Source organism: Poecilia reticulata, chromosome 15 (assembly GCF_904066995.2).
Source record: "Poecilia reticulata chromosome 15, P_reticulata-male-v2, whole genome shotgun sequence".
Taxonomy (NCBI): Eukaryota; Metazoa; Chordata; class Actinopteri; order Cyprinodontiformes; family Poeciliidae; genus Poecilia; species Poecilia reticulata.
The window spans coordinates 11,765,820-11,790,601 of NC_088844.1; the positions used below are offsets into that span (position 1 = coordinate 11,765,820).

Consider the following 24,782-nt stretch of genomic DNA (forward strand, 5'->3'; position numbering starts at 1 on the left):
TTTTTTATGTTTTTTTTTTCTCTCTCTGAGTGTACATCTATCTCTGTTTAATCATGCATGTACCGCAGAACTCCATTCCCCTGCCTTTCTTCTCCTGCTATCGTAGTTTATCATCCTCCTTGCCCTCCACAGATTTACTCGGGTATAAGAATCTCTTTTTTTTTTATCATGTTTTGACTCATCTTATACAATTTTTCCAAGTCAAACTTAATATTCCGCTTGATTAATGGCGTGTGAAGAGAAACCTTTTAACTGGTTAAAATAGTCTACATTTCTTAAGCAATCAAGTGAGAGCACACAGCCAATAAATGCTTATGAATGAATCCATATTTGCTTGCAGAGCACATAAAGTTGACAGGAGTGAAGTTTTTCTTTGTAGTGTACTGGAATTTTCAATACTTGCTATTTTTAAGTTAAGAGTGTATTGGAGAGCATCTGTATCTCTGTGTGGCTGGCAAAAACACATAAACTTTGTATGGAAGAGGGCTTTTGTGTTTGTGCTGATAATTCTGTGAAGAAGATAACACTGTTGACTTAAAAAAAACGTGAATAGAGAAAAGAAATAATCACGTTTTCTAAAATTCAATTTTTTTTCTCTGGGACTCAGTCAAATAAATTTAAACTGCTCAATCCTCTGTTTATGTGTTATCTTTTAATTTAATTTTACTAAATTCTCATAATTTTTTAATTAAAAAGAATGGATGTGCTAGTTTACCCCAGTTTGCAGAGCAGAAGTAACGTCTCAGAAAATGGTTTTAGGACATTTATTTAGACGGGTATAAAAAATGGAACAAACGGGAACCAGAGTGTTGCAGTCTACAGAACCTGTATCTACACAGTAGCTTCACATAAGTGGTTTTTTTATAAGTAAAAAAACCCCCCAAAAAACTAAATGACATTTTACTTGAGTTGTTTTAGATGGCGTAAAATATCCACACTTTGTGTGAGAAACCTACCACTCAGAAAAAGACACATTAAAAAAAATCTCTTGAAAAATTATTTAGATATCTGATAGTATATCTAAATAATATACTACGACCAACCTTGCTAACAGTAACCTGTTAGCAAAGTGTCAGCATACACTCATTGGGATTTTGTCCACAGATGCAATTGAATTTATTCAAGAATGGAAATTTATTGATGAAATTTGAGGCTGAACAATTTTTTTGATACGGTGTTACTTATTTCATGCCGTTGACTTATTATTAAAGAGCAAGTACCGCCTTGATCGGGTCTTTGGTTTGTTACAGTGATCAGAAATGCGTTTCCCAAATGCTCAGTGTCACTATTTGTTTCCCCTATTCTTTCAACATGCATTCACTGAACAAGGTCTAACTATTGACTACTGCCACGTTTGGACAAATGCCTCTATACTGCTAAATTTCAAAATTATACCATTCCCTAATCATTTGTTTTCTTTGCCTTTTCTTTCCTTCTTCAACACCCCCACTGTAGCATGGGAGCAAACATCTTCCTGGCCATAGGAGAGGCCTCGGCTCAGCATCGGAGGTGGTACTATGAGTTGGTCGTTGATCATGCTGACCCGTTTCTCACAGCTGAACCGACACACCTGCGTGTTGGCTGGGCCTTCACCAAAGGCTACCTGCCCAGGCCCACAGGAGGAGAGGGATGGGGGGGCAATGGAGTTGGTGATGACCTCTATTCGTTTGGCTTCGATGGGCTACACCTGTGGTCAGGTGAGTAAGAGAAAGTCCTCATGATGTACTTTTTGGGGAACTACATAACTTCAGTGTGGTTTTTGTAGTCCCAGTTCATTGTCGTTAGTATCACTGTCAGAATATATATCTGTATCTATGTATTACTTTCACATCACAGTAGTCTTGTACATCATTTGAAAGAAGCTTTGCATGAGTAATAAAGCTTGAAAAGTGAAACCCGTGTATAGCTTCATTACACAGGGAGCAATAATTCCTTTGCTCGCTAAACAGAGTTGTGACAAAATTTATCTGATAAAAATACATTTTTATTGAACGCTCAAATTTTCAGATTTTTTTTTTCTTTTAGTTGGAAACCAGTATCAACTAAATAAAAAGATAAAAAAACGGCACTGTGCAATAATATGAATTTTAAAAAGCGAATGTATCACTGTGAGAAATCAGAAGTGTTTGGAGTAAATTTGGATTCTTAGTGGAAGTGCAAAGTTTATTAAGAAATGACATCGGTCTATGGAGCACATGATCATTGCAAATTCCTAAGCAAGAAAATGGCACATTAATACAAAACATTTTTAATATACATATATACATTAACCTTTCTTGCCTATTTAGTCAGTGTGAGAGCAACGCTACATCTTACTACAGATTCAATTTTTCGTCCAGTAATCACTTTCCAGTGACCTGATCCTGCCTGACCTGAATTTCAGGTTGTGTGGGCCGTAAAGTCAGTTCCCCCTTCTCTCATCTGCTGAAAGATAATGATGTGGTTAGCTGCTGTCTCGACCTCACGGTTCCATGCATCTCCTTCCGGGTCAACGGTCTGCCAGTGCAGGGCATGCTGGAGAACTTCAATGCTAATGGACTTCTGTATCCTGTGGTCAGCTTCTCAGCTGGAGTCAGGTCAGCAGTGGTAAAATCCTTAAACTGATCTCTCTCGCTCTCACTCTCTCTCTTTCTCTCTCATTCAGTTTGAGTTAATGTTCTGTTTTTTTCTTTTTATTATTTTATATTAATGACAAATAAATGTAAATGTACTATAATAATGCTTATCGAAAACCATTACTGCCTTTTTTTCGTTCTTTTCCTGAACATCAGGGTTCGTTTTCTGTTTGGTGGGGGACATGGAGAGTTTCGCTTCCTGCCCCCACCAGGCTATGCTTCATGCTCTGAGGCTTTGCTCCCCAAAGTCAAACTGAGGGTGGAGCCGTGTCAGAAATACATCTTGGACTGTGAAGAGGGAAAAAAAGAGCTCATTGGCCCCTCGGTGCCAGTCACTCCAGTTACCTTCACCCCCATTCCAGTAGACATCAACAAGGTAACATATGCACACACAAGCATATTTTTCATCTAAAGAAAGCCAAATTTAGTAAAAATGTCATATTCCCACCCAATTTGAAGTTACTATGCAGTTCACTCAGTGCTGTACTTTGACTTGGATACGCTTCTCCACAAATCATGTGGGTTATGTCTGTAGGATGGTATAAGTTTCAGTCAAGCTTGTATGTGTGGATTTTGAAGCAAGTGCCTCTTAATCTGTTTTTATGTTAAACTGACAATTCACTGTGAAGTGACTTCGGTCTCCCAGCATCTGCTAGCTTGATAAGCTGTAGATCAGGGGTGTCAAACTCCAGTCCTCACGGGCCGCTGTCCTGCAGTTTTTAAATGTGCCACAGGTACAAAACACTGGAATGAAACGGCTTAATTACCTCCTTCTTGTGTAGATAAGTTCTCCAGAGCCTTGCTAATGACCTAATTAGTCTATTCAGGTGTGGTGCAGCAGAGGCACATCTAAAAGTTGCAGGGCAGCGGCCCTCCAGGACGGGAGTTTGACACCAGAGTTTGCTCTAGCCTGAATTAAGTTGCAGTAGTGCATTAACAGATGTTGACCTATTTAGGTTGTGTTACCGCCACAACTTGAAGACATCCGAGAAAAAATGGCAGAAAATTTTCACAAACTCTGGGTAAAGGACAGAATTGACCTCGGATGGACAAATGGACCAGTAAGAAAATTTTTTTTTTTTTTTTAAATTGAACTAATTCCTGTACTTCAGTTCTGCTTTAGGTATGAAATGGCAAACGTTTTTGTCAAACAGGTGAAAGACGAAGGTAAACAACATGACCCTTGTCTCGTGGAGTTCGCCAAGCTTCCTGAGCAGGAGAGAAACCAGAACCTTCAAATGGCTGAGGACATACTTAAGTGAGCTCCAACGCTTCAAAACATAAAATTAAAAACTAATTCAAATCAAAACTTTGCTGCACTTCAAACAGTTTAAATCTTAAGAATTGCCTTCTCTGTTACTGAGTGATTCCCTTCTTCCATTGGAGGACGGTGCTTGCCCTTGGTTTCCACATTGGTTTGGCAGATGACCACGCTGAAGAACACGTCAAATACACGAGACTACACACAAAGTAATCATTTTAATTTTGTATTCAGAATGCAATATCCTGGTGTCAGGATATCCTGATTTTTGATGCAGCTAAACGCTTGATGCTAAATGTTCAGATTAGATTTTTTCTCTGTCATCCGTTTCAGGTATGAGTTGCCCTGTGGCTACAGGCCTGCACCGATAGATTTAAGACAAATCACTCTGAGTTCAGCTGACAAGGATGTGGTTACCCTCTTGGCCGAAAACCATCATAATATCTGGGCCAGAGAGCGTATCAAACAGGGGTGGACCTATGGACCGGAGCAGGTGCTATTTTTTTTTTGTGAACTTTTTGTAGTGGTTGTATACAGATGCAACTCGGCAAATTAGAATGGCATTAAAGTTGATTTATTTCACTAATTCTGTTCAAATGGTCAAACTCAAAGCAAACGTAATCATTACAACAAGAGTGAAATCGTTGGGTATTTATTTCAGCTAATTTCAATGATTAACACTAATGAACGCTAATGAAAACCACAATTTATTTTCCTAATAAATTTCATTACATAACACCAATGAAAAGGATATTAACAGAGAAATGTCGCGAGCATGGGAGGAGGAAGGGATTTTCTACTCTGACACACTCATTCATTCATGTTAAATGATTCATCTGGCTAACAATGTAATGCTTTTGAACCAATTAGATGATTTGTATAACATCCAAAGCAGTTGAGTACTTTGGACACCACTCAGGTGCTTCAAACCACACACGAGTTGGAGTCACATTTGTCAGAGGATAGTCTATTGGTTTAGATTTGTCGATCAAGCACTGATATTCAATCAGCTGTTGATAATTTTCCCAGTTTGTTCAGGTACCAAGACCTGCTGAAAAATGAAATTATTATCTTTTATAAAACTTGTAGTTTATGATGGAGAGAGCACCAACATCAGGAGACAATGAGGCTCTTTTGATCATTTACTGTCTGTAGAAATGTCACACTGAACCTCATTGTACTTGGATTCTGTGCCGCTCTCGTCATCCTCTACACCTCAAAATGTTGGCACTTTGACCGGCGGAGGCTTAGTGTTTAAAATGAGGCATGACAACAAATTGAAGCTGAGGTGGATTTATTGAAGAACTGCCGGTCAGATTTGCACCAAATGCCTTTACACAGTGACAGAAAGCAGCTGGCTTTTCTACCCTGAGCAGTTTCATACCAAGAAAAGGATTAACAAGAAAATATAAAAAAAACCCCCAATAAATAAACAGTATTTATACAAACGTAACATCGAAACAATAAATGGTACCAATAAATATCTACAGGCATACACATCCTAACAACTAACCTAAAGTCAATCAAACTCCTCGGAGCATTACTTATTTAATACTTTTTCTGAGACAATTCTGCGTTTTCATCAGCTTTAACCATTGAAATGAATTGACACAAACTCTTGGAACACATGATCCTATGTGTTGATATTAGCTTTTAAATGACTAAAATAAATGTATTTTCAATGATATTTCAATTTTACACCCAACTGTCCTGCAACAACACAAGTACAATTTAAAGTTTAACATGTTTTAATTAAATTCAGAATGGCACAATTAAAAATAATTCCACCAAGTTTGTGCGAAGAAAGTGATCCGTTTTCTCAAGGCTAACATCGTCGAAGGTTTTTCAGGCATAATTTGGTTCCTGTTTTGCTCTTTCTAATCTTGTAAATTTTTTTTTTAAGGATATAAAGGGTAAACGGAGTCCTCATCTCGTGCCTTACAGCCTTGTTGATGAAGGGATGAGGAAAGCGGGCATGGCGAGCATGAGAGAGGCCGTCCGTCTCCTGCTGGCATTTGGCTACAGCCTGGAGTCCCTAAGCCAGGAACAGAGTATGATCCAAAACCCAAATTAAATGCATCACACTCATACCTATTATCAACCTCATAAACACTGTAGGTGATGTCAAGAAATGGCTAACTTATAAAACTAAATGAAAACTCCCAAGTTGCTATTTTTAAATTATGGTTCATTGCTGTGACATCTGTCCTTGTTGCAAAGATGAACTATTTACACGTTTCGGGTGCAAATGAAATTTTTATTTTCCGAGATAACCGTATTGGCACTATTTCTTTGACTGACAGCTCCTTTATCAAAGCCATGCCTCTTTTCTGTGGAGAAGAGCAGAGTGTTCAGACCAGATAAATCCTACGCGGTCACCATGGGGAAGTGGTATTTTGAATTTGAAGTACTGACAGCCGGGAATATGAGAGTGGGCTGGGCCCGACCGGGCTGTACTCCAGATAAAGAGCTCGGCTCAGATGACCAGGCTTATGTCTTTGATGGGTTTGAGGTGAGGCATTCCAATTTTACAACTTCTGATATTTCCAGAGATTCTCGCTGTCGTGGAAACCAAAATCTCAGTCAGTTGTACTCTAGACTGTGATGTTAGAAAGTTTTTATTTTGAGACAAAAAGTAGCTCATACCATTCAGAAAAATGAAATGAAACAAATCATCAGACATTGTCCTTTTTTAATTCAAATTCAATTTTATGCAAATGGGCCAGGTTTATCTTTTCCCTGTTTTTAAATGACTTGTGCAACATCAACAAGCAATTTACATGATCCTTGCTAAACATTTCTTTTGTTTGATTTACTCAAACATCAGTAATTTGAAGCCAGTAATTACAAACCAATTTGACAGCATAATTTACTTTTGTAACTCAAGGCTGTTTGTGCTAAATGCATTCAAGTCTCCTTTAAAGAGGGATTCTATTTTGAACCCAGACATTTCATAACCAAGTGAACTTTATTCTACACAAAACACAAATGAACATAGGTGTTGAATTCAGTTTGGTAATTGACATTTATAACTCTTAGGTTATAAATGTGTGTCAGTGACCTTCCCTGCATTTGTTTTTTACAAACCTAACATTCAAGATGTGATGCTTAGATTCTTTTACTAGCCAAGGGTTAATTTTTGTCAACATTTATACACAGCCCATCATTAATATGCTGCTTACTCAAAATCAGAGATTAACAGGGTTTTTGTTAAAGTTATGAAAGAGGCCACACATACATCTTCGAAAAGATAAATAGATTTATTGCAATCAGGGGAAATCAAAGTTTCTAATATAAAGTGTGAACATCAGATCAGGTTTAGGTGTGCACAAGTGGAAAATGTATGCCTGGTGTGAAGACAAAATAACCTCAAAACAAAAACTGTCAAGTTACCTTTTCATCAGCAATTATTCTAATTGATGGTTTTCCAGTTACTGGTCTTCATTAAGGCTGTGATTTTAAACTAATGCTTAATCCACATGTTTTCAATTATGTGTTGGACTCTTTGTTTAATCATTTTACTCTGTGGCAAGTATCTATTTACTTATTTACCTGTGTATCAGGAGCTAAACTGATACACAGGTAATTGAACAGTAATTGAATGTATTGATTCAATTACTATGAATAAATACATAGTAATTGATTCAATTATTATGTACTCAGATCCTCTGTTCCTCTTTTCTCCATTTGGTCGTGTTTTCTGAGTTGTCATCATCGTTAGTATCTTTACTTATCATGCTCCTCCTGTCTTTACCCCTGAATATGGGTCAAAAACAACCTCTTTCCATGACAGCATTTTAGAAACGAACAATATATCAGATTTTCAAGTGTTTATACCACCTAAGGGTTTCATTAACTCAATACCGAGTCTGTGTATGTACATTCTCGTGAGCCATTTCTGGTGCTTTGATGTTGTTTTTCTGAATGTCCATCACCGCTCAAGTAAAAAGATGCTGTTGGTTTCAGGCTCAGTGGTGCCATCAGGGTGGCGAGCCCCTGGGACGGCGCTGGCTCAGAGGCGATGTGGTGGGTTGCCTGGTGGACATGTTCGAAGGCACCATGATGGTCACGCTCAATGGAGAGCTGCTGTTTAATGACAGAGGATCAGAGCTGGCTGCCAAGGATTTGGATGTCGGAGATGGTGTGGGAAAAATCCTTTTGCTGAAATTTGCATACCGATCTACATACACTGACATCTACATACACTGATCTTATGCTTGAAACTTTGAGGGGAAAAAACACATGCCACTATACATTGCTGGTAAAAAGTATTTTACCTCTTACATATTTCTCCTTTTTGTTTTTTTGATACCCTTTAGTATTTCTCATCATCAAACACTTTCAGAAATTTTAAGGGAAAAAGAAGCATCTCATTTCATCACTATGCCCTATGTAAAAAGTATTTGCCTCCTAAACTTAATAATTGGTTGTGCCCCCATTTTTCACAACTGGTGGATTAGGTGTTTACAGTAACTGGTAATGAGTCATTTACATCATTGTTGAGTAAATTTTTTCCACTCTCCATTGTAGAAATATTTTTATTTGATCCACAGCGGAAGGATTTCAAGCACTAGTATTTTTAGGTCATGACACAGAAGCTTGATGAGATTTAAATTCAACACTATGAGTAGACGAGGCCAACATCTTCCTAAAAAGGGCTTTTGAGTCTTTCAGATGTGAAATTGTTGGTGGGTTTGTTTTCAACCATTGTGGAGCTGCATAACCGCATAAGGCTGACTGCAAATCTCCAAGTTTTTGTGATAGAGAGCAGAACTCAGGCTTCCATCATTTATGGGACTCCAGGTGGTATTTTGGAGAGCAGGCAGGCTGAGGGCACAGAGATGGTAGGAACAATAGACAATGACCTTAGGAACTAAGTCTTATGGAGAGTTGTTCCACAGAAAAATCTTCATAGATTGTTGAGATTTTTCAAATGTGAGGCTTAAGCTACAGTATGTGTTTTTTTGGTCAACAGTAGTTTTCATCATAGTTTTTTTTGGATGCTGTTTTTGCTCCCAGTGAGTTCTTATTTTTGAAATTCTGACTGTCTTCAGACTTGGGTATAGCCAGTTAAGCTGAACTCAAAGTTGTTTCTCACAGATAATTCAGAGTTTAACACGGGGGAAGTTATTTTTTTTTACAGGGATGGGTTGCTTTCACCTACCCACTGGTAGGTGAAAATTTCAGAAAACTGAATTCACTTGTGACAAAAAATAGAAGAAATCTGTAAGAGGGTAAACACTCTCACAGAATTATGTTTTTTTTTTCTTTTGCTTTATTTTTAAAACAACCTGGTGAATGTTTTTTAGTCTTCTTGTTTTTCTTTTAGGCTTATTGCCTGTGGTCAGTGTTGGGGTTAACCAGGTGGGGAGGATGAATCTGGGCCGCCAGGTGGAGTCTCTGCAGTACTTTAACGTGTGTGGGCAGCAAGAAGGTTACAAACCCTTTGCCTTTAATATGACCAGAGACCCGTCTCTGTGGATGAGTTGGAACCTGCCCCAGTTTACTTCAGTTCTGCCTGATGATCACAGCTTACAGGTCAGTGCAATAGTCGGGGCATTTTTATTTCACAGCAGCATGGACCCAACGTCATACAGTAATTGTTAATACATGGCTGTCTGTGGGACCTAGCATTATATGTAGTTCTGTTGATGTTTGGATGCACAACCTTGATCCCGAAAACAATGTTCAAATCTCATTCAAGGTTACTCGACTTAGGGGCTCAATGGATTCCTTATCCAGCCTGAGGGTCTCTCAGCGGGTGTTGGTGCAACACGGTGGAGGAAGTGAGATGGGCTTTTACCGGCTCAGCATGCCCATCCAATGTGCTGCCACACTCAGAAGCCCTGCAGAGGGGGGCCTTCAAGTCCCCTCCAGCTCTCTAACTCCAAGTTCAGGTTTGGAGGCATTGCCCGCAGAGAGGACTCCCACAGATAACATTGTGTCTAGTGCAACACATGAAAACCAGTGACCCATTGAGTGAAATACTGCAAATTGTGTATGGGATTCAGCTGCAATTATCCAGATTTATCCCCCCCTGTCCAGATTGGTGATATTCTGCTATCATGACCTTCATGGATTGTTCTGGTTAAGCTCCCCGGGGCCACGCTGTAATTAACGCCTGTTGTCTTTCAGTGAGGAAGGAGCTGGAGGACAAGGACTCTGACTTTGAAGTTCTTATGAAGTCAGCACGCAGCTTCGCCGGCTCGAGAGATGAGCTGGACCACAAAGATCACAGTCATGACAAAACATCTAAACTGAAACAGCGGTAGGTGATGGAGAGTTAAAAAAGAAAAAAAGGAACTCATTGTGAAATTTGGAAAAAAATAAAAAATCAAAACTGTCAATTTAAATTCTGTGGGAAAGAAGAACAGAGTATGCAGGGATATTAAGAGCAATACCCCAGTGAGTAGCTTCGCTCAAGAATGAAACACAGCTAAACAAAAGAGCCTCTTGGCCAGGACAACTTTCTATATGAAAGAAATAATATGGTGCATAGACTTAATGGCAGCAATAACTATATTCAGCAGACAGAGCCAGCTAAGCAAAAAACCATGAGGCTAGAAGGTATAAGCAGACCCAGGTAAGAAGCATGGGGTCAGGGCTAATTTCTATACAGAAGAGAAACTTAAATCTAGCAGTAGCTCTGTGAAATATTCCATACAGGAAAGCTATACAACTTAACATGGAAAGACTGGGCCAGGTGTTTCTTCTGTGGAAATAATGGAGAGAACAAAGATAATGGTAGAAAACGAAAAGTCACCTATCATAACTAAGTGAAACGGCTCAGTTAAACCAAAATCATTCTACCTATAATCTATAAATGTATAGGCATCCATGTACTTAATATGTATGGCATAAATGTTTATTTAGGCAGAATACTAATGTTCTTATGCTTTCAAACCATTTCTGTGTCTGCTGTGTGATTATAATAATAATAGCAACCCAGTATAATACATTTTCAGATTGAATAGGAGGGGAAAATTAGAAAAATTTCATGCATTCGAAGAAACAATGGTAGGAAACAGACACTGCATAACCCTGTTCACGTTCTGTTATCTGAAAGGTTCATGATGAAAAGGACTAAACCAGGCTTAGTCAGCAGCAACTCCTCTGCACGGCTTCTAGAAGACGTTATTGTTGAAAAGGATAACTACGATCACCTTATCCAGAGCTCCAGAGTAAGATTTTCTCATTATCTCATTTCATCACAACCACTTCATTGCACTACACATGACTGGTGCTAATTAAATGTGTTTTTTTAAAGATTTTTTTTAATTTTATTTCTGCAGTTTCGGATAAGATTGCATTGTCAATCTTTTATCCTAGAGTTCTCTAATTACCAGCCACAATAATTCGAAACATCCAAAAACATGATTTGAATGTCAAAGCGAGACACTCAATGACCTCTTTGTTACAGTATTATTATGCAGTGAGGATTCTTCCTGGCCAGGAGCCGTTCAGTGTGTGGATAGGCTGGGTGACCTCTGACTTTCATCAGCACGGCTCAACATTTGACACGGACAGCGTTGGCACAGTAACTGTCACCCTTGGCGACGACAGTGGCAAAGTTCAAGAAAGGTTAATGTGCACAAAGACGGTTAACATTTTTTTGTGTCTACTTGTTCTTGTCAGGTTAAAATCCTGCTTGGCTGCAATCATTTTAATGTTCTATCTCAATTAGACATGTTACAGCCAGGCTGCTAATTGAATGTTTTCGAATCCTTGCAGTGTGAAGCGAAGCAACTGTTTCGTGGTTTGTGCTGGAGAAGCTACGGGCTTGTCTCAGAGCCGTCGGAGTGCGGGGTTGGAAATTGGCTGCTTGATTGACACAGCGACCGGACTGCTCACTTTCACTTCTAATGGCATTGAGATGTCGACTTTCTTCCAAGTATGTCAAATAAAGTCGAGTTAAACTGTGGTGAACCTACTGTATGTATTCAGGCCCGGTCTCAATACTTTGCAAAGCCGCCTTTCGCAGCAACAGGGAGGTCACGCCACATTGCATTCTGGGATGGGTGGGGAGCGGGGTATCTTCCAGCTCTGCTAAAACCAGTCAGCATGTTGAAGAGACACAGCAATCTTCAAAGCATTTGTCTTCAAACACAAATATAGAAAATTCAACTATTTTAAAAATGTTTTTCCTCTCCACTTATACAGCACATATTTGTGAACATGAGGCTTCAAAACAAGCAACTTGGTGAAGTCACAGATCATTTCTATGTTTCATTACAAGTTTAGTCAAGTTTTACAATGCTTGCAAGGCACAATGTGTTTTCATCATGTCACAGACATCTTATCTAACAATGTGTAACTTGATAAATGCAGTAATCTGATCTCATCAAGTTGTGCTCCTGTAGCTTCCAACAAAGAAAGGCTCTTCAGTGTGAGATCATGCTTTCGTCTCCTGTTATGGTTCCCTTCCTCAACTGGTCATTTTTGTTATGTTTCTATTGGCTTTACAGATGCAGAATGAAATGTTTGCTCAGTCTTTTTCGCAAAATAGTTCAAGCTTAGCCAGACGTCAACACTTGAAGCATTTTCTTAATTGGATATAGGTGTGTACTTTGACTAGGCCATTCTATCAATTTATTATGCTTTGACCTAAAACTATTAGATACAAGCATATGATCTAATAGTAAGTCTCTAGTTGTGGGCTTACTGGATGGTGAACTGGTATTTGCTTAGGGTTGTTCCATCTTTGTGTCTGCAGGATTTTTGTTGATATAAATACTTTTACACATCATTTTGTAAAACAAAGCAGTTGAAAAACGTATGTACTTTTACTTCACTCATAATTGAGCTCGATTTTGTATGACTTAAAAAAAAAAAGGAAGATGAGTAAAAAAATACTAAATTTGTGGATGTAGCATAAAAAAGCATGAAAAGGCAATGGATAATTTTCCAAGAATCTATATATTTTTTGTTGTTAATATACTCAATATTTTAGTGGGCAAACATAAGAATTGGAAATCAGAAAATTCACTGTTTTCCCCAAATGCTCACGGATTACATTATTTACACAAGTAACACATTATTTACACAAGTAACACATTATTTCCCTCTAATCAGCTGGAGGCTGGTACCAAGCTGTTTCCGGCTGTTTTTGTCAAGCCCACCACCAGCAACATGTTCCAATTCGAACTGGAAAGCATCAAGGTGACGAAGCTTTATCAGTCATAAATGTAAAGTTTTGGATGGTTGTTCATGTAAAACTTGAAATGGTAAAATAAAATTTGGTGATACTCTTTTCGTCTTCTTCTAGAATGCCATGCCTTTGTCATCAGCTTTCCTTCGCAGTCAGAGAAGGAATCCGAGTCCTAAGTGCCCTCCAAGGTTTCAGGTTCAGTATCTGAAACCAGTGACCTGGACAAGAGTACCAGACAGTGGATTAAAGGTGCTTGTTGATTGGCCTGATGAACACCATGGCTGGAGAGTCCAGTGCTTTGACCCCCATCAAGTGATGACCCTTCAGATTCCTGATGAAAACAGGTAAACAAAAAACCCACTTTATACTCGTTTACAGATGAATATTTCTATGATCTCAGATTTTATGTATGCTTTTTCTATTTTATTAGTGCTTCATTGCATTCAATATTGTAAAGTCACTCATCCTCGAGTTTTAATAAGATTTTAAGAAAGCAGAACCTGTGAAGTTGCCTTTAATTTTTTTTATGGCATTCGTGCAGATGTGTTGACATTTTGGAGCTGTCCGAGCTCGACGACCTCCTCGCTTTTCATCAAAATGTCCTCCTGCTCTACTGCTCGCTCTGTGCCCTGGGCAACACCAGAGTTTGCCACGCTCTCTGCAGTCACGTTGACCAGTCGCAGATCCTTTATGCTATTCAGAATCCTCACCTCGCGGGGCCACTCCGCTTGGCATATTATCAGCTGTTTATTCAGGTACCGGCCGTGTGGATTAAAAACAAATGGCAGAACCAAAACAATGTACTCATCAGCTTTTATATTTTGTTCCTCTAGGTTTATCTAAGCAGTCACACCACAGCATGCCTCACGATGAACCATGAATACATCATCCCAATGACGGACCAGACCGGAGAAGCCTCATTTTATCTCTGCCCTGTCATTGGCGTTTCAGACGGAGGGAATGGTCAAACACCAGGGGGCACTTGTAGAAGCACATGCCTTAAACCACAGATGCGTTTTTCATCTCCTTGTTTTGTCAGGGGTGATGGGACGGAAGCAGAAGGTGCGGTTGAAATAGCCTGCCCAGACAGCCCGGAAATCCCTCTGGACAAGCTGAGGAATTTGACAGCGGACATGCTGACTGCCGGGGTTGTGGCTGTCGGCCAAGCAGTGAGGGATCCTGCGGGAGGCAGTGTTGAACTGTTGCTCGTACCCCTTTTAAGATTGCTGTACAACCTTTTGGTCATGGGGGTGTTTGAGGATGAAGACCTTGTGAGGGTGCTCAGGCTAATTGAACCAAATGTCTTCTCCAAAAATGTCAAAACCGTTGAGGAAGCCAAGGATGGAAAGCAAAGAGGAGAAAGCATCAACATAAAAGAAGATGATGCCATTAAACAAGGACTTCTTCAAATGGAGCTTCCAGAGCCTGTCCAACTAGAGGTGGTTAAATACTCCCCTTTTTTCCTAATAAATATAATTTTGTTTGAGCAAATTGTGATACTAAGTTGCTTTGAGCAGGCAAACCTTGCATTTCCATGCACAGGTAGTCTTCCCACTTAAAAACTTTCACATTTGTGACCTTACAACTAAAAATAATAACGCATTTTATTAAGATTTTATGTTTCAGGCCAAACCAGAAAATGAATAAATAAAAAAAAAAATTGTAAAGTTTAAAGAAAATGACACATCATTTCACTTCAAGTTTAGCTTGAAATTCTCGACTGGATTTAGGTCTGAACTTTGACTGGGCCATTTTAACACTTGGAACTGAACCAGTGCTTTTCAAACTTCCCGTAGCAAGTACCAAGCACAGTAATACTTTGACAATTTGACGATTATGACCACGAAAATTGTACATTAATTATGCGCAGATGCTCTCTATTAACTAATTAGGTGACTTTTGAAGTCAGTTGATGCTTGGAATTTTATTTAGGAGTATTAGTGTAAATGAAGGTAATTACAAGGCCGTATTTTTAGAATTTTACTATCCACAATATTCACCGTTATGTAAATTGTGTTAGTCTATAACATAAAATACCAAGACAACATATTGAAGTTTGTACCTTTAACATTACACAATGTAAAAAAATAAAAATTAAATGGGTACGATAACTTCTGAAAGTACTATAACTCAGAAGAAACATTCTCACATTTTCTCTTTTTAGCTCTGTCATCTGCTGTCCTACCTGTGTGACTGCCAGGTGCGACACAAGGTCGAAGCAGTGACTGCATTCTCTGGAAACTTTGTGCGTCAGCTGCAGGAGAACCAGCGATTTCGCTACACTCAGGTCATGCAGGCACTCAACATGTCTGCAGCACTGACCGCACGCAAAACCAAGGAGTTCCGACTTCCTCCGCAAGAGCAGGTTAAATAGACATACACAGTTATAGATGTATTACTGGACTGCAAAGAAATAATAAATATGTTTTATTTTTTTGTTTTTATTTTTTCAGAATTTTGTAAAGGTCTTGTTAGAAGATACATGGTTATTAGCAACAGACGAATTCTGGGCTCTTCATTTAGCATAAATCCAAACCGGTTAGTTCTGCAGATAACAGCTGATCTGACAGGGGCCAGTATGAACTTCAATCACCTTAAAACAACCTCAAACCATTGTGGTTTTTCTATGCGAACCTCAAAATCATTGTGGTTTTTCTATGTGAACTTTTGAATCATTGCGACGTTTGCAATGATTTACACAAGAACTGATCAGTCTGTGTGAAATGTGTGCCAAGAACAACACATAGAGCATTTCTAGTCTTTGCAATCTGTCAGCTAGATGTAAAGGTAGCGTACAAAGAAAACGTATTGCGGTGATCCAAGCTATCAATATTTTATTGACTTTTCTCCTTACTTTTCTGTTGACTCTGACCAGGAATGCTTTCCATTTTCAGTTTCTAGACATAAAGATAAAAGGCACTTCCTGCCTCTATTTCTTGTTTATGAAATCATTTAATTACCTTCCAATCAAAAGTATAATATAGATTAAAAGTTCATAAAAAATCCACATGCTAAGATTCCTGAGATTTGACTCTGTAAAGATTTGTGATTGCAGTCATCGTCACCATTCCTACCTGCCTGACTGACTGACTATTTTGAGATGCTAGATGTTTACTCTCGCTCTATCTACCAGACAAGCCATCAGCTTCAAGTTGGATTTATACTAAATGAAGATGTGAAGAAAGATATTTAGTCACTTCAAGATTTCTGAACTATCCCTTTAAACAACACACGCTGAATCCTTGTAGTTCACAGTATTGTTGTTATTTTTCACAAAATTTCTCACCGTGAAAAGATCAATTTGCTGCTGAGCTTCAGAGAAGATGAGCAACAGGAGAACTGTCCGTGTCCGGTCGAACTCCAGCAGCTCCTGCGCGACTTTCATCACCTCCTCAACACACACTGTGGTACTAACATTGCTTATCTTTCACATACTAAGTCATGGGACAATGAAAACCTCGTAGAGGACACTTACTCTGATTGCTTCACAAATCACACCAATTTCCTTTTATTTGCCGTCTTATCCAGGCACTGAAATGGTCCCAGACTCTGAGGAGGAAGATGATACCAAGATGTCTTTGAAAGATCGACTATTCAGTCGAGCAGCAAAAGCAGTTGGACATAAAAAGAAACCCACTGATGAACTGGAGAAATATAAATCACACAGTCTCAGTAAGTGCCTTATTTTTAAACATTTTGAAGTATGAAAGACTTTCCTTTTTTTTTTTTTTTTAACTAAATCAAACATTTGATCTTCTGCATTCCAGTTACCCGTCGTGTTTATCAGGCAAAAAAAAAAAAAAAGAACCAAAAAACGTGTAGTGTTTTGGGAAACTGAACGATTCTGAAGTACTGGCTATTAGCATTTTTTTAAGTGCCTTAAGGTTCCACATCCCCAGCTTTTATCAACACTCCTCATTTCCTGACATGTCTGCAGAGTCCCTCAGAAGGCTGATTTCTGAGATGATGGTGTGCTGGGCTCAGGAGAGAGAGATAGAAGACCCTGAACTGGTCAGGGCTATCTTCACCTTGCTATACCGCCAGTATCAGGGCCTCGAGGGCCAAATGGAAGGGTCACTCTCAAAGGCATACGTTATCAGCCAGTCGTCCGTGGAGGACACCATGGCACTCCTGTCCTCTCTGGGTCAAATTCGTTCTCTCCTGAGTGTCCGCATGGGGAACGAAGAAGAGAAGCTGATGATTAGAAGACTAGGGTATGATATTGTTCTCTCTACTGAGCCATAATCCTTACCGTGTGTTCTGTAATGACTTTTTTTTATTGTGTATGTTGCAGAGATATTATAAATAATAAAGTTTTCTACCAACATCCCAATTTAATGAGATCTTTGGGCATGCATGAGACAGTGATGGAGGTGATGGTTAATGTTCTGGGAGAAGGGGAGTCTAAGGTGAAATCGACAGCGAAAAACAACTGTTGTTAACACCGTTTCTCTTTTTTTTACATATTTTGAAGAAAAAGGTAAATCGATCCTCTTTAAACTTCCTAAATTTCTCCGTTTCAGGAGATTGCCTTCCCCAAGATGGTAGCCAGTTGCTGTCGATTCCTCTGTTACTTTTGTCGGATCAGTCGTCACAATCAGGGGGCGCTGTTCGACCGCCTCTCATACTTACTGGAAAATAGCAGAGTTGGACTAGGTATGTTGCAAGGCAGACTTAACCACCTTGACGCGTTACAATTTTATTTTAAATTGTTCAAACATTTTGTCTCCTCAGCTTCACCGTCCATGCGTGGCTCCACTCCTCTTGATGTGGCAGCAGCCTCTGTTATGGATAATAACGAGCTGGCTTTATCGTTGAAGGAAGCTGACCTAGAGAAGGTGCAAAACTACAATTTAGTAGGAATCTTAAAGATGAGTTGGTCAATTGAATCAACAATTCACAAACAATTTTTAATGCTATAATCTGACCTGCTGTCCAGGTTGTTCAGTACCTTGCTGGGTGTGGTCTCCAGAGCTGTTCACTGCTACTGGCAAAAGGCTACACTGATATTGGATGGAACCCTGTGGAGGGAGAACGCTATGTGGATTTTTTACGGTTTGCTGTGTTCTGCAATGGTACGTTTGCACAATTAGAGCGTGAAAATTTTTTTCTCTCAGTTGTAATCTGTAATAGTTATTAATCTTTGCGGATGGTGATCAAGAAATATTGGAGGAAACAGTCGCAGTACACAAAGAATTGCTTGTTTAAAAACAATCAAATTCAGGTAATTATGCCAAACCTGCTCAAGGGTCAAATATAGTCTCATCCAAACCGGACTGATTCAACAGAACCAGGTTTGACCCAGAAGACAACTGGTCCTAATTTTCATTCCAAAACATGGTTCTAATTGATCTTTTATACCAACTGAATCCTTGTTAGTCATGTAAGAACTGGTACCTTCATCCAGCAGTGAATGACCGGTAATTACCATGTAATTGTATGGTATTTGCATGTAATTACCACACTTCAATGCAATCTTTTCATTTTTCTCCCAAAGATGAGCAACTTGTTTTCCCACATTTTAAAACTTCTTGGATCACTGTCTCACTTAAAAATAAGAGTCGCAAAAATCTACACAAGAAATTAAGATGAAACAATCGGCTTCATGTCTAAGACTCAAAATAATAGAATAAACACACAGCAGCTAGTGAATATTTTATGAGAGGGAAAACGTTGACAAGAAATGTTTCGCCATTTTGATATCTAGAGATCTTGTGGCTCAAGACTTTCCTGTGCCGCTCCTCAATATGTATAACTACAAAAAAAAAAAAAAAAAAAAATCTGTGTTCACTTTGTAAACAGTTCTTTGATCAAAGTGTGAATGTTAACTTTTGCTTACTGGTGTGATATTCACCACTACTGAGGAGGCAGTAAAACTACTTCTTGAGTGGTAAAACTACACACCTTCCTCCCAACAGCATAAACCCAGCTTTTGGGAGGAAAAAAATAACTAAAAAGTAATGAAAAAAATAAACATCAGCCATCAGAATCTGAATGAAGAAAATAAAACATGGAAAACAAACATAATGCATACTGCTTTTATTACAAACAACAGCTTTACTTATGAAATAAATTTACTTGTGTTTGTTGAAGCATTCATTAATGCTTTTACTGCATACAATGCACAGGATAATAATTGCTTATAGAACCTGAAGAATTTCGCTTCTGTGTAAAGAGCAAAACAAAAAGCCTGAAAGCCACAAATAGCCGCTTCATTTCATGTTCCCCATTATCTTCGACATTTGGAACAGAGGTAATTCATTCTGCTATTGATTATCTTTTTCTGAACCAGTGCCTAAAAGTCATCTCTACAAATTGCCCTTGAGGTTGTTTACCATTCAGCCAAATGGCTTTCTGTTTGGCTCGTCTCTCTGTCATTTAAGGTTTCACCTCTTATCTAAAGTCTTCACTTTGTACTCTATTAATAGAATATGATTATGTTGTGATTGTCTTTCTGCTTCTGTTTGCCAGTTTTCTGTCCAATGAATATAATGAACACATTCTTATAGTAGAACTAGATGCTGGAGAATAAGCATTAACCATATAGACAGGCTAGAGTGTTTTACCACAATTCAAAATATCATTATTGTTTACTTTTCACCTTCACCTTGTGTGCTTTCCTCCCCACAGGCGAGAGTGTAGAGGAGAATGCATATGTGGTTTTGAGGTTGCTGATCCGTCGGCCTGAGTGCTTTGGCCCTGCGCTCAGAGGAGACGGGGGAGACGGGCTGCTAGCCGCCATGAAGGAAGCCATCAGCATCTCTCAGGACCCATCTATGGACGGACCTTTCCCCACTCAGCACAACAAAACAATGTCTGTATCACATATATGCAGAACTGTAACGGATAATCTAAAATTCAAATAATGTGTCATGCATTTAACGGCACCACAGAAAAAAAGTCTGTGTATTAAACTAAAAGCTTTTGTTTTTTTTTCAATGATGTCTGAGTGTTTGACATTGAGAAATGTTCTGGCTTTTGTGATTGATTCCTGCTATAGGGATGCAGTCCACAGCAACGAGGATGACCTTATTCACATGGGGCACGCCATCATGACCTTCTACTCGGCACTTATTGACTTACTGGGACGCTGTGCTCCAGAGATGCATGCAAGTAGTTTTAGTTTTTCTGCCATAGCACAGAAAAAAACTGGAAAATTATCTTTTTTTATTGGGGGGAAGGGGCAAATGCCAATTCTTATACCACACAGCATTTGAAATACACTTAAAGGCATACCACAAAAAATCTCCTAATGTAATTATTTGTCCTGCTGATGGCTAAAAGATAAACTTAAAAATTTATTGTAATTCTGACTAAAGTGATTTTTTTGTCTAAAAGATATTTTGGATATGAGAGAGGTGTTTTTTTTTTTTTTCATTTTAACAAAATAGCTTTTGGCAAAAATGACTTGGGCCATTATTGTAGGAATTTGACAATGTGCTTTTGTCTGATTTGCCAATAAATTGTGAAAGGTTTTTTAAAACTAACTGAGACTTTCTTGTATATTGAACATATATTTCTTCTTAATAGTTTCTTGTAGCAGCAGAACACCACCCAGAAATTAGCTTTAAAATAATTAAATAATAGTAATTTAAGGATGGTCATGAATTGCTTGTAGGCTTTTGTGAGATTGAATTAATTTGAAATCTTACAAAACAATGATCACAATTATTATTAGACATACATTTAAAAAAATAAACATGCACTAATAATTTAATGCATGTAGTGTTCAGGATATATACAGCAGAACATGCAAGTATATTTGATTTTGTGTTGGTGATTATCTTGACTTACCAGATGTTCTCCTTTTTGAACTGTTGATCAGTTAATTCAGGGTGGCAAAGGAGAAGCCATTCGCATCAGGGCCATCCTGAGATCTCTCATCCCAGTTCAGGATCTTGAAGGAGTCATCAGCATCTGCTTTCAACTCCCATCCGTGTCAGAAGGTTAAACACGCTGAATTAGACCATCTTCACATGCATTACGAGTTTGTGTGATCACTTTTGGCAGCGTTGTCTTGCTTTACTGCTTTAGGAGATTAAAGCTTTAGGATAAAATATTAAAAATTTTCATTTTGGGCTGGGTGGGTCAAACATAATTGGCATTAGTCTTAGTCAAGTGTGCAACAATGTGTTACAAAGAATTATTGAACATATCTTAACTAGTGACTTGATCTTTTTAAAATTTGTTTTACTAATTTTTAAGCTGGAAATATTGCATTTGATTCTGATTTGAATGCCGTGCTGCCTGATTTTTTTATTTTTATTTTTGGAGTTGCCCTTTTCACTTATGCTTCAATTGTTATCTTGAATTTAATTTTCCTTTTGGATTTAATGGTAACTTTGAATTGAGTATTGAGCTGAACTGAGTAATTGTTTTTATGGTCTAGATGGTGTGTTGGTGGAGCCTGACCTGACCACAGCTTTCTGTCCTGACCACAAGGCAGCCATGGTTTTATTCCTGGATCGTGTTTATGGTGTGGAGAGTCAAAGTTTTCTTCTGCACCTTCTGGAAGTTGGCTTTCTGCCCGACCTTCACGCAGCTGTTTCTCTTGACACTGTGAGTATTTTCTTGCTGTTTTGACCCAATTGGCAAATTGAATTTAAGATATATTGGATTACAAACAAAGTCAGTATTACTTGAAATTTTTTATTGTATAGTTACTATGCAGTTGCAGCTGGTTTCTAAAGTTTTTGTGTATTTAAAATGCATATGAATTGATATTCAATTATTATTAAGTTGATTCTGCTTTTTCTTCACTGGACTCAATCAGAAAACAGCCTCTCTTTTTCACTGCAGACTGACCTGGGATCTACTGACATGGCTCTTGCCCTCAATAGATACTTGTGCACAGCTGTCCTTCCCCTGCTCACCAAATGTTCAGCCCTCTTTCACGATTTAGAGGATCATGCCTTGCTGGTAGATTCTCTCATCCAGGCAATCTACCGGCTCTCAAGGGCTCTAAGCTTGACCAGGGCTCAGAGAGACACCACAGAGGATTGTTTGCTGGCTTTGTGCAGGTAAGGTCTAAAGCTTGCTGGCAGATGAAAACAGTGTTACAGTTGAGTGGCACAAGAGACTAAAATATGGTTGTTTTTGAAAGTAAAAGCATGAAAAGGAATGTTTTAATCTGCTTCAGGATGTTTATGTACAATTTTATGCAAATTGTACATTTTGTTCCTGTTGAAGTTCTTTCAACATTTTTGTCTTTTTGAAAAGAAAGAAAATAGTCCCAATCTGAGAAAATCAAGGTTATGTTAAAACAGTGGAACAAGAAGTTATTTTGAAGACAGTTTTTTCTCACAATTGAGTCATTATTGCCAAAAAACTCCAAATTTTTTCATTTTTTTTAAGCCACTGACAGTTAAATTTTTGTGACAGCTGTCCAAGAAAATCTTTATTTTTTTATTCCCCATTTTGTCATGTTGCAACCACCAAATTCTATGTTTTTAATTGGGTTTTACATTTTTGCACAGAAAAATCTGAAAGTACTTAGCTTCCAATTTTCCCCGATTTATAGTTTGACTACAAAACATCCCAATAAAAGACATTAAGGTTCATGGAAATCATGGATAATAAGTTTGAAACCAACTTATTATCACTAAATGAATTCCAAAGTATGTCTGAAACATGACATGTCAGGATTTGAAGGATTTATTTTCTTGTATTTCCTTGTTTGTGGCACGAAATTCTTACTCTGGATGCTCCTCAGCATCTGGATGCTCCTCAGCATCCAGAGTAAGAATGGATGCTGAGAAGCATCCATTCTCCTCAGCATGAGGTGCACACATCCTGCGGATGCTGAGGTGCACACATCCTGCAACGTCTGTGTGCAGGATGGGTGGAGTCCTTGATAAGGCGGCGTGCCCTCCCCTTTCATCGTGATGCGGCATTACATTAACAAAATCAGACACAACAGTAAAAATGTATTTCATGTCAATACACTTGTGTAGGTTGGATATTTAGAAATTTCAAGGAACCTTACTAGATTTGTGTCATTAGCTCAAGCCTTCTAAAGATTCCCCATATCTGCTCACCCACCCAACCATAAAATTACCCATTATTTTTAATTAGCGACTATGAAGTCTGTTTTTTCCCACTTTGTTCTCAATTTAACAAATTAAAGCGACTTGTAAAAATTAATTAACTTTTTAGCCATTTAAATTACATTAGTCGCTCCTCTGAGACAAAAGATCCATGTGCGTGTGGACAGTTTGTGAATATGCATATGAATTAGCTGTTCCCACGTTGCTCTTCTCAGTAAACTCCAGCCATCTACGATGCAGCCTCTCCTTCAAAGGCTTGTGTTTGATGTTCTCCATCTCTCAGATCACAGCAAATTGCCCCTGAAAGTAAGTACATAAATTAATGGCAACACATAATGTGAAAAGACGTATATTATTTTTTAATTTCATTTATCATTCGCAGATGTTGACCAGTCATTATGAGCAGATGTGGAAGTATTACTCCTACTCTGGAAATCAGGATAAACAAAAGTTAGCCTCTGAAAGGGAGCTCCAGCTGTCTAGAAAGTTATTCTGGGGTGTGTTTAAGGCCTTGACGAAAAAGGTAAGTCTAATGCATTTCCCTTAACCTAAATACGAAACGTTAAAGACAAATAAAAAAAAAAAAATGTTTTCACAAATCACCGACCAGCTCCAGGAAGGGCGTCATGGTGTCATCTTTCAATTTTTTATCTTTCCAGCCCTATCCTTCGACAATCCTCGGTCTATTTTAGGAGAAACGGCGAAATGCACTTCGGATGTCTTCCTTTGGTGCATAGTCAGAGAATTTTAGGGAAAGCAGAAGGAGCACGCTGGAGATTAATTGTTAATTATTCATATCCTGGTATGAAACCTCCCAAAACTTGTGCAGACTTCCTGGAGACTTGAAAGAGACACAACCCGTAAATGAAACAAATAGCTAATCTCTCAGTCTACTGTAAGCTCGTGCTGAACTATTTTTCTTAGTCATTCTGAGCCCGAAAAATATCAGGGGAATAATTAAATGAAGAAAGCATTTTCCGTGTTAACGCTGTCTATTGTAGGTTAGGTACTATGCATTTTGGCTGCCCTGGGTTTTTGTATTGCATGTTAAACATCTGGGTAATGCTGAGTGTAGCTTTACCCAGATGTGAATATATGGGTGCATATATATTTAAATTAAATTGCGTTGTTAGTTATACTTGCTTTAAGAGAGTAACAGACCTATCTGTGTCCCATCATGTTTTTATCTCAGAGAAACAAGAAGTTGTGGATCATCAATTAAACATTCTTAAATATTGATCAGTCAAAAAGTGTAAAGTAATAACTGCTTTTGCATCATTTATTTTATGAAACCTTTAGGAATGTTAAAAATTGTGAAATAGGCAAACATCTTTTGTAGTTTTATGCCCTCACTGAATAAATGTATTCAAATTAAAGGCTTAAAATCCTGCTGTTCTAACAAATATGTTTAAGGGTTTTAAACATCTTTCTCCCAGGTAATAAGTTTATTAAAGGGTGATGAGCTTTTGTAAAGTCATTCCTCATTCACTCAGTTGTAGGTTGTAAAAATGGATTCTGACCACATATAATGTAGGTCCATTTATACAGTTTAAGCGGTTGGATTGTAGAAAATAGAAAAAAATAAATTCTATGAAAGTTTCCAAAATTAGTGAGTTACTTAATATGTGTCAAATAAACAGGTTTCCTTGGAAAGCCACAAAATCTAGACTGATAAATGGCACCACAGTAGAAACAAAAAAAATTTATCATTT

The 24,782-nt window shown here is 38.3% G+C and overlaps 1 protein-coding gene across 1 annotated transcript in view; it reads left to right on the forward strand.

Moving 5' to 3' along the window:
• ryr2b (ryanodine receptor 2b (cardiac)) overlaps positions 1-24,782 on the forward strand; it is a 72,723-nt gene that overhangs the window by 11,203 nt on the left and 36,738 nt on the right. The window contains exons 18-52 of the mRNA XM_081616627.1: positions 1,456-1,697; positions 2,384-2,576; positions 2,772-2,991; positions 3,572-3,676; positions 3,770-3,873; positions 4,002-4,085; positions 4,210-4,369; positions 5,780-5,927; positions 6,180-6,388; positions 7,843-8,017; positions 9,206-9,414; positions 9,581-9,773; positions 10,012-10,144; positions 10,943-11,057; positions 11,297-11,457; positions 11,608-11,767; positions 12,949-13,035; positions 13,142-13,368; positions 13,566-13,779; positions 13,858-14,463; positions 15,189-15,389; positions 16,320-16,431; positions 16,553-16,696; positions 16,962-17,238; positions 17,319-17,433; positions 17,548-17,680; positions 17,759-17,862; positions 17,964-18,099; positions 19,655-19,838; positions 20,025-20,133; positions 20,850-20,970; positions 21,414-21,583; positions 21,824-22,044; positions 23,286-23,376; positions 23,453-23,593. Of these exons, the coding sequence (XP_081472753.1) occupies positions 1,456-1,697; positions 2,384-2,576; positions 2,772-2,991; positions 3,572-3,676; positions 3,770-3,873; positions 4,002-4,085; positions 4,210-4,369; positions 5,780-5,927; positions 6,180-6,388; positions 7,843-8,017; positions 9,206-9,414; positions 9,581-9,773; positions 10,012-10,144; positions 10,943-11,057; positions 11,297-11,457; positions 11,608-11,767; positions 12,949-13,035; positions 13,142-13,368; positions 13,566-13,779; positions 13,858-14,463; positions 15,189-15,389; positions 16,320-16,431; positions 16,553-16,696; positions 16,962-17,238; positions 17,319-17,433; positions 17,548-17,680; positions 17,759-17,862; positions 17,964-18,099; positions 19,655-19,838; positions 20,025-20,133; positions 20,850-20,970; positions 21,414-21,583; positions 21,824-22,044; positions 23,286-23,376; positions 23,453-23,593 (6,004 nt within the window). The remainder of the gene's footprint in view (positions 1-1,455; positions 1,698-2,383; positions 2,577-2,771; positions 2,992-3,571; positions 3,677-3,769; positions 3,874-4,001; positions 4,086-4,209; positions 4,370-5,779; positions 5,928-6,179; positions 6,389-7,842; positions 8,018-9,205; positions 9,415-9,580; positions 9,774-10,011; positions 10,145-10,942; positions 11,058-11,296; positions 11,458-11,607; positions 11,768-12,948; positions 13,036-13,141; positions 13,369-13,565; positions 13,780-13,857; positions 14,464-15,188; positions 15,390-16,319; positions 16,432-16,552; positions 16,697-16,961; positions 17,239-17,318; positions 17,434-17,547; positions 17,681-17,758; positions 17,863-17,963; positions 18,100-19,654; positions 19,839-20,024; positions 20,134-20,849; positions 20,971-21,413; positions 21,584-21,823; positions 22,045-23,285; positions 23,377-23,452; positions 23,594-24,782) is intronic.